The sequence below is a fragment of the Meriones unguiculatus genome, chromosome 7, assembly GCF_030254825.1.
Source record: "Meriones unguiculatus strain TT.TT164.6M chromosome 7, Bangor_MerUng_6.1, whole genome shotgun sequence".
NCBI lineage: Eukaryota > Metazoa > Chordata > Mammalia > Rodentia > Muridae > Meriones > Meriones unguiculatus.
The window spans coordinates 117,987,768-118,001,014 of NC_083355.1; the positions used below are offsets into that span (position 1 = coordinate 117,987,768).

Sequence of the window (13,247 nt, forward strand, 5' to 3'; positions counted from 1 at the left end):
ACTAGAAAAGATCATCCTGAGTGAGCTAACCCAGAAGCAGAAAGACACATATGGTATATATTCACTTATAAGTGGATATTATCCATATAATATAAGACAAACATACTAATATATATTCCTGAAGAAGCTAAACTACAAGGAGGACCATAGGGAAGAGGCTGAAACCTCATTCAGAAGGGAAAACAGGATAGGCTGAAACCTCACTCAGAAGGGAAAACAGGATAGACATGAGAAGTAGGAAAAGACAAGGAACAGGACTGGAACCATCCCCAGATACCTCTTAAAGACTCTACCCATCAGGGTATCAAAGACTATATGGAGACTTACAGCCAAACTTTGAGCAGAGTGTTGCAAACCTTAGGGAGATAAGGGAGATAGAAAGACCTGGAGGTGACAGAAGTTCCATAAGGAGAATAACAGTTCCCCAAACCTGGTCCCAGTGGGCCTGCAGAGAATGCTGCTCCAACCAAAGACCATGCGTGGAGAGGACCTTGACTCCTTGTTCAGAGGAAGTCCATAGGCATTGCAGTCTCCATGTGGGTATCCTAGTAAGAGGAGCAGGGGCTGTGTCCTCATGTATTCAATGGCCTGGTCTTTGATTACCTCCCCCTGGGAGTGCAGCATTCCCAGCCCACAGAGTGAGACGATACAGCCAGACCTGATGAGACTTGATAAGCTAGGGTCTAATAGAAAGGGAGGAGGTCCTTCCCTCTCAGTGGATTAGGGAAGGGAAAAAGGGGGAGAAAAGGGAGAGTGGGTGGGGCTGGGAGGAGACAAGGAAGGGCTACAGCAGGGAATATGAACTGAATAAATTCTAATGAGTAAATAAATAAATAAAATTAAATGACGCGATTACACACATGTTCAGTTGTGTCACAGGAGAATCCACACCAACTACAAGGCTGTTCCTCAGTGTGGGGCAGGTAGACTGTTGGAAAATTGTTATAAGAAAGATTGTGCTGACTCTGGTGATGCAGCCGAGAAGCACAGGTCACAGGGAGGGTCAGCTGGCATAACCCAGTGAGCTGCTTCAGGAGACAGGGGCTTTGTTTCTGGGCTACACTGACACTTCTCTATGTATCTCACAGTAACACATTTCCTGTCTTCACCATCACTCAGCTGAGCAGCAGGAAGACTTGGGTCTTGGAAATGTCATGAAATGCATCTGTGATTTGGAGGATTGGGCTTTCTTCAGTGAATTCAGAAATCCTCATGCATTGTTCTCATCCTGGAGACTTGGTGAACATGACTTCAGGAAGAAGTGCTGCTTGTCACAGAGAATTCAGTCAGTGCGAGTGACAGGGAAGGTCTATGAGCTCTTCACAGTCTTAGCACAGACTCCTGCAGCTCTTCCTGGAGAAGAACCTGGGGAGCATCCTCAGAAGGAAGTGATATGGTCCTCTGCCATCTTTTAAAATCAGCCAGCACTCACCAATGCTTGTCAGTCCCAGGACTACTCACATTTCTTTTCCTTTTCAGTGGGTCACAAGGAAGGAATTCTCTAGTGTTCTGGGAAGTCCACCTTTTTTCCTGCTAGACTGATGTATCACCTGAGGACCCATGACCTTGATGAGCTCCCTAGTGTCCATGTGGGATTTGTGTACAGAAAACTGTCCAGAGTATGTTGTGAACACACCCTGAGTCCTAAACTAGATGGAGATTGTGATTTCTGTGTGTCCCTACCGTACACTGAGAACTCTGACATTGTTAGTCCAGGGTCCTCCAACTGCAGCTGGAGAAAGACCATGGAGGCGGGTGTTGATGTTGCTGTGGTTGCGTTTCTGTCACCCCAAAGTCCTGTCTTCCTGGCAAACTCTGCCCCTGTTATGAGGGGTGAGTAACCTTGTAAGTGCTGCACACTGTGACCCAGAGGTCTCAGATGACACTTGTCTTTCTTTCTTCTCCTTGTGGTGACAAATACCCTGACAAACAAACTTAAAGGAGAGCAGTAGGTTTCTGGATCCAATACAACACATATTGTTTCTGTGTGCACCTCACAGAACAGCACATTCCTGCCCTCCAGGCTCTATTCTAAGAGAAGCCTATGCCTGGTAGACAACTCAGCCCTATTCCTGTAACTCTTTTGGAAACACAGTGATTTAGCAGACTCATCTCTTCTTTTGCTGCAATCTTCCACCCTGTGCTCTCAGCTTCCACAGGCTCCTCTCTCTGCACTGCTCTGCAAGAATGCACATCTCCTTCACAATTTACAGAAACTACAAGAAAGTTGGTGTTTGGCTCTCAGAAGACATCCATTACCAAACATTTCAGAACCTCTCCGCTGGAAATTAAGAAGAAACCACTTAAATTGTCATTTTTAGGAAACAGTCTGTCAGACAACCGTTTCTCTTTTCTCAGGAATTCACTAGTGCAGCTGTGATCTGTGATCTGTGATCCCAGAATACCATTAAGAAGAGTGTTCTTTTGGCTTCTAGGTGCCATCTGACTACTTCTGAGTTTAGGCAGTTGGAGAGATCTGGGCCCAGTGATGGAACTATTTTCAAATTATTTTTAGACTAATAAAGGAGGACATCTAATGTCAACATGTAACAAACACACACACACACTCATACACACACAGAGTGAGAGATATAGACAGACATATAGAAAGAGACAGGAACAGAGAGACAGAGACAGGTATAGACATATAGAGAAAGACAGAGAAACACCATAGAAAATAAATACAAAACACATACTGTACAGGCAAACAGAAAGTTGAATATAGATTTGGACACTTCAAGGATCCCTATACACTGTACTTGTAGAGAGAATCCCTGTGACAGGCAGGCTAAACACAGATGAGCCCAGTCCTCTTTGAACTTGTCTCTGTAATCCAGAGCTCTGTGCTCTCCGCGCCCCCTGCTGGTCATGAGCGCCCTGCAGGGAGGTTTGTGTCTGAGCTCTCAGCAACATTCAGTCACTGTGTCTCTTGCACAGTAATATGTGGCCGTGTCCTCAGACCTCAGACTGTTCATTTGCAGGTACAGGGTGTTCTTGGCATTGTCTCTGGAGATGGTGAACCGGCCCTTCACGGCGTCAGCATAGTGGATGCTACCACTATTATAACTAATGTACGCGACCCACTCCAGTCCCTTCCCTGGAGCCTGGCGGACCCAGTTCATGCTATAGTCACTGAATGTGAATCCAGAGGCTGCACAGGAGAGTTTCAGAGACTTTCCAGACTGCACCAAGCCTCCTCCAGACTCCACCAGCTGCACATCACACTGGACACCTACAAACAGAGATTGATGGTGAGAAATTGTCACACACATACAATTTTTTTTCTTTCTCATGTCCACATAACACCCACAATCTCATCTCCAAAAATTACCTTTTAAAATAAAGACAAGGAAAATCCAGCTGATCCCCAAGTCCATGATGAATGGTCTGTGGTCAGTGGTAATCACTGAATGTGAGGACCTGGGAACACAGGCCTGGGCTCCTCTGCCAGAGCTGCAGGGTCAGGGCAGGGCTGGTTTTCAAGGGTACAGAGAAGCCTTATTTGCATGTCTTCCTGCTGTAGCTGCTCTGGAGTCTGACCTGGGGAGAAGGCAGTGCTCAGAGCAGATATAAGACATCTAAGACATTGATGTCATTTATAGAATTTAACAAACTATGGTAGTTACATTTTCACATTTTTTGTCAAGGATTAATTTTACTTCATTTAATGCCCTGTTATGCACATACACAGAATACGCTTTGTTTCCATAGTCACAGGTCTCTTTAGTATGAATGTGTTATTAAATAGTGCCACACATAATTGTGTTTCTATATATGAGCTTAGTGTATCCCACTGTCTGGCCTGGACATGGCTTCTCTGTGATGTGGACTTTGGGCAGGGTCACTCCTGCAAGGTGATGTTAGCAGAACTGACTGACTGTGATGAGAACACTTGAGAATTATCTGAATTTTACTTTTTTTCAAAATTTTTTAATTTTAATTTTTGTTAATTACATTTATTTCACTTTGTATCCTCCCTGTAACTTCCTCCCTCCTCCTAGTCCCAATCCACGCACCTTTCCCCTTCTCCATCCATGTCTTCCCCAAGTCCACTGATAGTGGAGGTCGTCCTCTCCTTCCTTCTGACCCTAGTCTATCAGGTCTCATCAGGAGGGGCTCCATTGTGTTCCTCTGTGTCCTGGTAAGGCTGCTTCCCTCTCAGGGGGAGGTGATCAAAGAACAAGCACTGACTTCATGTCACAGACAGCCCCTGTCCCGATTACTATGGAAACCACTTGGTCATTGAACTGCCATGGGCTATATCCGTGCAGGGGCGCTAGGTTGTCTCCATGAATGGTCCTTGGTTGGAGTCTCAGTCTCAGAAAAGACCCCTGTGCCCAGACTTTTAGGATCTGTTGCTCTCCTTGTGAGCTCCTGTCCTCTCCAGGTCTTAATATTTCCAAATTTTTCATAAGATTCCCTGCACTCTGCCCAAAGGTCGGTAATAAGTCTTAGCATCTGTTTTGATACCCTGCAGGATAAAGTCTTTCAGAAGCCCTCTGTGGCAGGCTCCTTTCCTGTTTCCTGTTTCCTCCTTCTTCAGAAGTCCATCCTCTTTGCCTTTCTGAATGGGGGTTGAGCATTTTAGACAGAGTCCTCCTTCCTGATTAGCTTCTTCAGGTGTAAAGAAAGTAGTAGGTTTATCCTATATTATGTGTCTAATAGCCACTTATGAGTGAGTGTATACCCTGTGTGTCTTTCTGCTTCTGGGATACCTCATTCAGGATGATCTTGTCCAATTCCCACCATTTACCTTTAAATTTCATGATTTCCTTGTTTTTTTATCACTGAGTAATATTCCATTGTGTGGATGTACCACATTTTCTGTATCCATTCCTCAACCGGGGGGCATCTGGGTTGTTTCCAGATTCTGGCTCTTACAAATAAACATTACAAACATAATTGAGCAAATGTCCTTGTTGTGTACTTGAGCATCTTTTGGATATATGAATAGGAGTGGTATAGGTACATCTTGAAGAAGCACTATTCCTAATTGTCTGAGAAAGCACCAGTTTGATTTCCAGAGTGATTGTACAAATTTACATTCCCACCAGCAGTGGAGGAGGGTTCCTCGTTTTCCAACACCTTTCCAGCATGTGTTGTCACTTGAGGTATTGATCTTAGCCTTCTGATGAGTGTAAGGCGAAATCTCAGGGTCGTTTTGATTTTCATTTCCCTGATGACTAAGGACGTTGAACATTTCTTTAAGTGTTCTTTGGACATTTGATACTCCTCTATTGAGAATTCTCTGTTTAGCTCTTTACCCCATTTTTTAAATTGGGTTACTTGGTTTGTTGCCGTTTAACTTCTTGAGTTCTTTATATGTTCTGGATATTATCCTCTGTTAGACATATGGTTGGTTAAGATCTTTTCCCAATCTGTAGGGAGTCATTTTGTTCTGATGACAGTGTCCTTTGCTTTACAGAAGCTTTTAGTTTCATGTGGTCCTATTCATTGATAGAGCTTGTGCTGTTGCTGTTCTGTTATTTATCTGGACTTGATTGAGCTTTAGTAAGTGGAATCTATCAAGAAAATTGTCGATTTCATTTAGATTTTCATTTTTTTTGTGCACATAGGCTTTTAAAGCAAGACCTAATGATTATTTGGATTTCCTCAGTGTTTTCATGTTCCCCTTTTCTTTTCTCATTTTATTGATTTCGATAGTGTCTCTCTGCCTTTTAGTATGTTTGGCTAAGGGTTTGTGTATCTTGTTGATTTTCGCGAAGAAACAACTCCTGGTTTCACTGATTCTTTGAACTGTTTTATTTATTTCTAATATATTGATTTCAAGTGTGCGTGATTATTTCCACCCTTCTATTTCTCTTGGAAGTGTCTGCCTTTTTTCCCTAGGGCTTTCAGGTGAGCCATTAAGTTGATTGAATGAGATGTTATGAATTTCTTCTTGAAGGCACTTAGTGGTATGGACTTTTCTCTGAGCACTGCTTTTGTTGTGTCCCATGTTTGGTATATTGAGCCTTTAACTGGCTGAATTTTGTGCAGGCGTTGTTCATGGACCCATAGCTACTTTGGTTTTATTCTTTCAACCCATTTTTCAATGACAGTCCTGAGCCTTGGTGGAAGGACACTGAGGGGCGGGAAACTAATTTGGGTGGTTTGATATTCTCTCTGTGGACAAGTTCAGGTTCAATGTGAGACCGTCTAAGAAGAAAGCATAGCTAAATTGGTGGAAACAGAATCAACTTCTGGCCTCCACATGCAGTTGCAAATGTGCACACACGGTTCCTGCAATTAGCATTTTCATCCATTCAAACATTGACATTCCCCTGCATTGGAATGTCCGTTCTTTAGAGCAGTGTCTTGCCTATCCAGAGTCCAGACCCCATATATGATGACATCAGTTCTCCTGTGAAGATGACCCACAGTGTAAATGCAAGAATCTTGTTATTCACTGTGGAACACCACGCACCTGAATGCAAAGGTGAAATAAGAGCAGGCTGTGCACATGAGCATCACAGTGTTTGCCACACACTGAAATGAGGATGGCGGGGGCGTCTGTGCAGTAGGACTTTCCTGTGTCTGTATGGAAGCACCACCTGTCAATAAAAGCTAATGGCCTACCAGCTGAGGCACGAAATAAGAAGGTGCAAATTCTGGGAGAGAGTGGAACTCTGGGATAGAGTCCGAGGTGGAAAGATTTTGCTCAGGAACATTGTGAAGGAAGGTCGCATAAAACTGAAGAAAAGTATCAAGCCATGCAGCACACATAGAATAGAATAAACAGGTAATTTAAGTTATGAGCTGGTCAGGGAGCAAGTCAAAGCTTCTGGTCTAGCCATTAACAGTAGAGTCTCAGAGTCATTATTTTGGAGACTGGAGCCTGGGAAGCAAAACCCGTGGTTACACTGCTGAGGTGTGTTCTCAGCCTCTGGTGTTCCGAGAGTCACCAGGGGGCTTAGGCAGGAAGGGGCACTAGGCTCTTTGCAGCGCCTTGCTCAGGGAATGGGAGGCCCGACCCTGTGCTCAAACCCTCATCCCCAGCCTCCCTGGGAACCTGTCCTCTGAGCTGGCTGTGCTGTGATTATAGTCTTTCATTTCTGCTACCTCCTCTTCTCTGCCTTTCACTCCTAGTGACCCCTTTCTGGCCCCATATATTCTCATGTTTCTTTCCTTCCCTTCTGCCTCATGTCTTACATTTCCTTTCTTCTTTTCTGTTCTTCTTACTCTCCCTCCCTCTCCTCCTTCAATCAATCTCTACTATTTTTTTTTTCTGACTTGGTGCAGCAGGTACCTATCACTGTGTGTGCATGACTGTAATGGCCATGGCCATGGTGCATCCATAACACAGCACCTCACTGTGTTGCTCCTAACCTTGCTCTCAGATTACTTCCTGCTGTCTTCTGCTAGGTCTCTTGGCTTCAGCACCTGTGACAAATATGCACACATATGACAAATAAGCTGCTCTCTAGACATCACATGGCCGTTGCAGACAAATTCACAGTAGCTATGGGTTCCTGCACAAGACCTGAAAAATCTAATCTGGTTAAATGGTGCATGAAGAAGAGAGGAGAGGAGAGAATAAGAAAATACTTTTACTCAGTATTATGGTAGTTATGGGTCTCTGCTTTGAATTTCACATACTTTATGGAGAGCCCACTCTGACCAAGCCTGAGAGCAACACTAATCTAAGGGTGTAATACAAATATTTAGACGAGAGTTTAACTACATGTTCCTTGGCAAAACATCTGTAACAGAATTCCTCATAGCCCTGTGATCTTTGTACTCCAAAGCTTTGATGATTTCTGTGTTCTTTAAAAAAAAAGCATTGAAAACTATGTTAGGCTTAAAACACTCTCAATTTAGTAAAAGTTACTGATGATCTCAGGGAGGATGTGGGCATGTGCAGTACCTTGCCTCTCCTTTTCACGCTCCGTTTAATCAGATTAGTGTTTTCAGATGCTGTGCAAGGAGCCATAGTCACTGTGATGTTATTTGCAATGACCATGAGATGTCCAGAGGACAGCATTTCACAGGACTCACTCCCATTCACCAGTACTTGCATTCTTTCAGCACACTTCTGAGTGACATTCCTTGAACTTTGTTGTGAGGGGCAGGGAGGATCAGGGAGATTGGGGGGGGGGGGTTCTGAGAGGTTTGAAAAAAAAAAACCTGTGGACAAGCACTGACCACTGCTCATTATTAGCTCTGGATAGCTGTAGATTCTCTGCATTCCCTGACACCTGCAGGGGTAAGGAAAGTCATTTTTCTTTGGGGATGCACACATTGGTTGGCTGCTCTTGTTCCACTGGATGATTTTATACCATGTGCATATGGGGACACTAACTGGACTGAGTGAGTTATAAAGAAGAGGATATGAGGTTGGAAGATGTATTGAGAGGGCCAGAGGTGGGGGATTTTTTGGGAAAGAGTTGGGTATGGATATGACACTGTATTCTTGTATGATATTTAAAAGAAAATAGAGACAAGATAAAGAAAGTGTCCCAAATACAATAGGTTATTAAAATCCCATCACCATAAAACATTAAACTCTCCCACTCCATTGTTCTGAGGAGCAGCTGGTTCACCAACAGTTGCTTTCCTTCCTCCACAAACTGAAGTTCTTTAAATATGGTTGTATCCATGAACCCTGGATTCAAGCCCACTTACCGCTTTTTCTTCAAGAGCTGCATGGGCCCGGGTAACTGTAATTACAGAATTAGACACACCCAGAAGTATTGTGAGACTTTGAGGAGAACACCCGTTGAACTTTGGCCAAATAGGAGAGTGAAATGAGAAGATCTGGGAACCACTCTTCCGTGTTCACACTTCTGATGGTTGCACTAATGTCCCCCAAAAGCTGTGATGTTGTTTCTGGTTCATTACTTTCCTTACTAAAGGCAGCTTTAATGGCTCCTTTTTGGCCTTTTCTTCCATAATGGCCCTCACTCCACATGGCTGGAACAAGTGTAACAGTTCTGCCAGTTTCTATATATGTCTAAATTTTGTGTTACAGTACTTGGAAAAACCATCAGAAGATACACTTGGAAATTCTTGGAATCCACTGTTAGTTGATCTTCAGCTCATTTTTATTGATCAATTGAACTCCATGATCCCCGACTTTGGTTTTGGGAGCAGCAGACAGCTCTTCAAATCAGCATGCGACTCACCAACTGTCTCAATATTTCCTTTCCCTGAACATATAGTCACTCTAGTTTAAGAATGTATATCCCATGGGAAATCATGGAAGACAATCAACAGCAACCCCTTTTGTAGTGCAGCTGGCTTCTTTGTCAATAAGATTTGGAATCTCCTTCCTCAAGCTATTTTGGGTCCACAAGACAGTTCAGGTGTGGAAATTGGTTGTGGGGCTGTGCTTCTCTGTTGGTTTGATTGAAGATAACTTTTAATTCATTTTATTGAATTTTTCTCTACTTATAGAAAGTGAACAAGAGTTCAGGATTCCTCCTAACTGTGTAATCAGGTAACAGCATTATCATAGCACTGCATGAGTCAGAGTATTATGCCCTGTTGTTTTGGATTGCTGTGCATTTGAGCAAATACACTCTGCTTTTGATGGCTAAATGCTGTTACTTGGCTGTTGTGGCTCCAGGATATATTCAGGCCCATTACAGTTGATCAGCCATGGCGCCCATTGCTGGGCTTGTCTACAGAGATGAAGAACATCAGTGCTCCCAACAATCCTGGTATCCCTCTCATAGTCCGATTTGTACAGTGAAGGGCCTGTCCTTTGTCTGTACCATCCCTGTTTGGAGGTAGATTTTATATAATAAGACAATTCCGGATTCCTATTTCTCGATCCTTTGAATTGTTCATCAACACTAAACCGTGTAGTTATTTACGTCACTCTGTCTGAGTGTGAGTACGGTTACTATTTCTGGTCACACAGTTACCTGTGAGTACAGTCCTGTGGCTGTTGGAGGTTTGGCATCAAGAGAGAATCTAGACTAGATGCCAGTTGGTCAATCTCCTCCATGAATATGATGCTGAAAACTCTCTCCAAAATTTTCTGGAGATCTTTTAGCAATATTTAGACACTATTATCAATATGTACTTTACAGGGATCTGTCCATGGAAAGGACACATTGAGAAGGAAGAACACAGAGAGAAACAGACAGGCATTCAGAAGCAAAGAGAGACAGACAGGTATAGACCTACAGAGAAAGACAGAGAAACACCATAAAAATAAATACAAAACACATGCCACACAGGAAAATAGAAAGTTCGATAAGATTTGGACACTTCAAGGATTGCTGTCCACTATACTTGTAGACAGAATCTCTGTGGACAGACCGGCCAAACACAGAACTCAGCCCTCCATGTCCTCCAGGACTCTGATCAGGCTGGAACTCAAGTCAGCCAGATCTCTGTGTGCTCTCCGCGCCCCCTGCTGGTCATGAGCGCCCTGCAGGGAGGTTTGTGTCTGAGCTCTCAGTTATATTCTCTCACTGTGTCTTGCACAGTAATATGTGGCCGTGTCCTCAGACCTCAGACTGTTCATTTGCAGGTACAGCGTGTTCTTGGCATTGTCTCTGGAGATGGTGAACCGGCCCTTCACGGCCTCGGCATAGTAGATTGTACCACTATTATAACTAATGTACGCGACCCACTCCAGCCCCTTCCCTGGAGCCTGGCGGACCCAGTGCATGCCATAGTCACTGAAGGTGAATCCAGACGCTGCACAGGAGAGTTTCAGGGACTTTCCAGGCTGCGCCAAGCCTCCTCCCGACTCCACAAGCTGCACATCACACTGGACACCTGCAAGCAGAGACTGATGGTCAGATATCTGTCACACACACACAATATTTTTTTTTTCATATTCACATAACACCCAGAATCTCATTTCCATTAATTACCTTTTAAAATAAAGACAAGGAAAATCCAGCTCATCCCCAAGTCCATGGTGAATGGTCTGTGGATGGCTATTCACTGAGTGTGAGGACCTGGGAACACAGGGCTGGGCTCCTCTGCCAGGGCTGCAGAGTTAGGGCAGGGCTGGTATTCAAGCGCACAGAGAAGCCTTATTTGCATGTCTTCCTGCTGTAGCTGCTCTGGAGTTGGAGACAACAGAAGGCAGTACTCAGAGCAGATATAAGGCATCGAAGACATTGCTGTCAGTTATAGAATTTTACAAAGTATGGTAGTTTCATATTCACATTTTTTGGTTAAGAATTCTTCCTACTTTATTTAGATCCCTTTTGGGTGTATACATGGAATTTACTGTTTTCCTACTCCCCCTTCTAATGTAATGTGTTATTAAATAGTTGCACACATAATTGCTTTTGATGCATGAGCTTAGGTTCTCCTCCTGTCTGGGCTGGACATGGCTTCTTCCTGATGTGGATGTTAGATTGGACAAGGTCACTTCTGCAAGGTGATGTCAGCAGAAATCATTATCTGTGATGAGAACACTTGGGAATTTTCTGAATTTCACTGGTTTGTGATAGAATGATGTCCTCAGCCCTCAGAGAGGCTTGCAACTGAGACATTCCACGTCCCTGTCTGTCTATCACTCAGAGTTTGCTATGGAGACACACTTCCATTAGTGGCAAACTCTCTTGTATTGTTTCCTGAAGTTTTTTCCCTCTTATTCCTTTTAAGTCCTGCCTCTACCAATTTCTTTTTGTATCTTTACTCCAGGACACATGTGAATGTCTTTGTTGTGTTAAGCTAGTTAGTTTCCCCCATTTAATATAATCAGTATAATCTGGGCTTTTGATTATTTTTAGGATGACTTTTTTCTCTTATTCAACCCGTTCTCTTGTTTCCCTCCTACTCTTCTCGTTTCTCTCCCCTCATCTCACCTTCGATTTCACATCACCAATATTCCCTTGTTCTTAGGTCCTCCTTGTCCCACACTTACGATGTGTCCCATGCTAGGGTTCCCTTTCTGGTTCCAACACTTACAGCATAGAAGTCAGAACTCCTGACACCCACAGTGTAGGCTCTGGATATGACAGAAACAGGCAGAGTTTGTCCTTTCAAATCTTTGTGGTAGTGTCATAACACTTTTTAGTTCCATTCAAGTTCCTCCAGGTCTCAGAGGACACGGAGCAAGAGGAGGTGGAAAAGGTGTAAGAGGTGGAGCGTGGGAAAGAGGGCTGGGGGATAATGTCTTGTGGACATGACTTGGCTACTTCATTCATAACTCACCATGGATGTTGTCTGTGTAACCCCTGAGACAAAGTCAGCCAAATCCTAGTACAGACCATGTAAATTATTTCCCAGCCTCATCTATTAGTGAGGAGTTGTTATTGGAAGTTAGTTCCAGGAGAAGGAGATTCTGTCCTTTGGAAAGTTTGGTCATTGGCAGGTTTTCTGTTCTGCACTGCTTGGCTTCACACACATGCACATAAAGGCAGATTTCACTGGGCTTAAAAATGTCATGATGTTGTAAGTGATTTGTGATGGTGAAGATACGATGGGAATTGAAAGTATAAATAGGGAAGAGATTGATCATATTTGATTGCATATGTGTAGATTATAAAATTCCTCAAAATGAAGAAAAGTAGTGCCTACTCAATGGGAGAATGAATTAAAGATAATAAATTCCCAAAGGAAATACTTAACGAGGACTCTGTTAAATGTGAAATAACTGTGTAGACAAGGCTGGAAACCCTCAGGAAAAGACTGGTGATAAAGGTTTTTAACCACACTTTATTTCAAGTGCTACATTGCAGTACCATGATAATAGAGTCAGCATGGCACCAGCACAGACACAGACATGCATAAAAAGAATCTAGGAAGAGACACAGAGCCCTGAGGGGTGGAGGATGCTTGTGCAGGTGCCAAGGATACAACAAGGATTAGCAGTGTCACCACATGGGCTCTCTTGAGCAAGTCTCAGGTAGAAGGCAGGGCATTGGGGTGTAGATGAGCCAGCAGAATAAGTGCAGCTAAGACATGTTTTTATGCCCGGGCTTGGAGAAGAGCACAGGGGCCAGGAGGGGGTGAACATTCATTACAAGGATTTTCTGGTCACATGAGCAAAAAGGGTTTCTGAGTGGTGAAAAGGTAACTATAGAGACTCTTGACAGAGAGGACTTGGGAGAAAAGACACAGAATATTGGGACAGTGGCAGGTGGAGCTTTGAGAGCCTTTTAGAGTATGTGTTCTGGGAGTTAAAGCTCAATGTCTTTCATTATATCTGTCTCCTGGCTTATTGGGGGAAATGAAGGGCCCTTAGTAGCCTCTGGGTGTGATTTGGGGCATCCTGAACAAAAAGGACCAGAAGGAGAAACATAAGATACTGGATGGAGAGTGAGTAGGGA

The 13,247-nt window shown here is 43.6% G+C and overlaps 2 gene segments (V, D, J or C); both read right to left on the reverse strand.

Annotated features, from left to right (window-relative positions):
• Positions 1-2,903: 2,903 nt before the first annotated feature.
• On the reverse strand, positions 2,904-3,439 carry LOC110542250 (immunoglobulin heavy variable 3-9-like). The segment is given in 2 exon segments: positions 2,904-3,232; positions 3,332-3,439. Coding segments are annotated over 2 exon segments (375 nt in total).
• Positions 3,440-7,550: 4,111 nt separating this feature from the next.
• On the reverse strand, positions 7,551-10,964 carry LOC110542251 (immunoglobulin heavy variable 3-9-like). The segment is given in 4 exon segments: positions 7,551-7,643; positions 8,626-8,660; positions 10,426-10,734; positions 10,833-10,964. Coding segments are annotated over 4 exon segments (483 nt in total).
• Between the last annotated feature and the right edge of the window lie 2,283 nt (positions 10,965-13,247).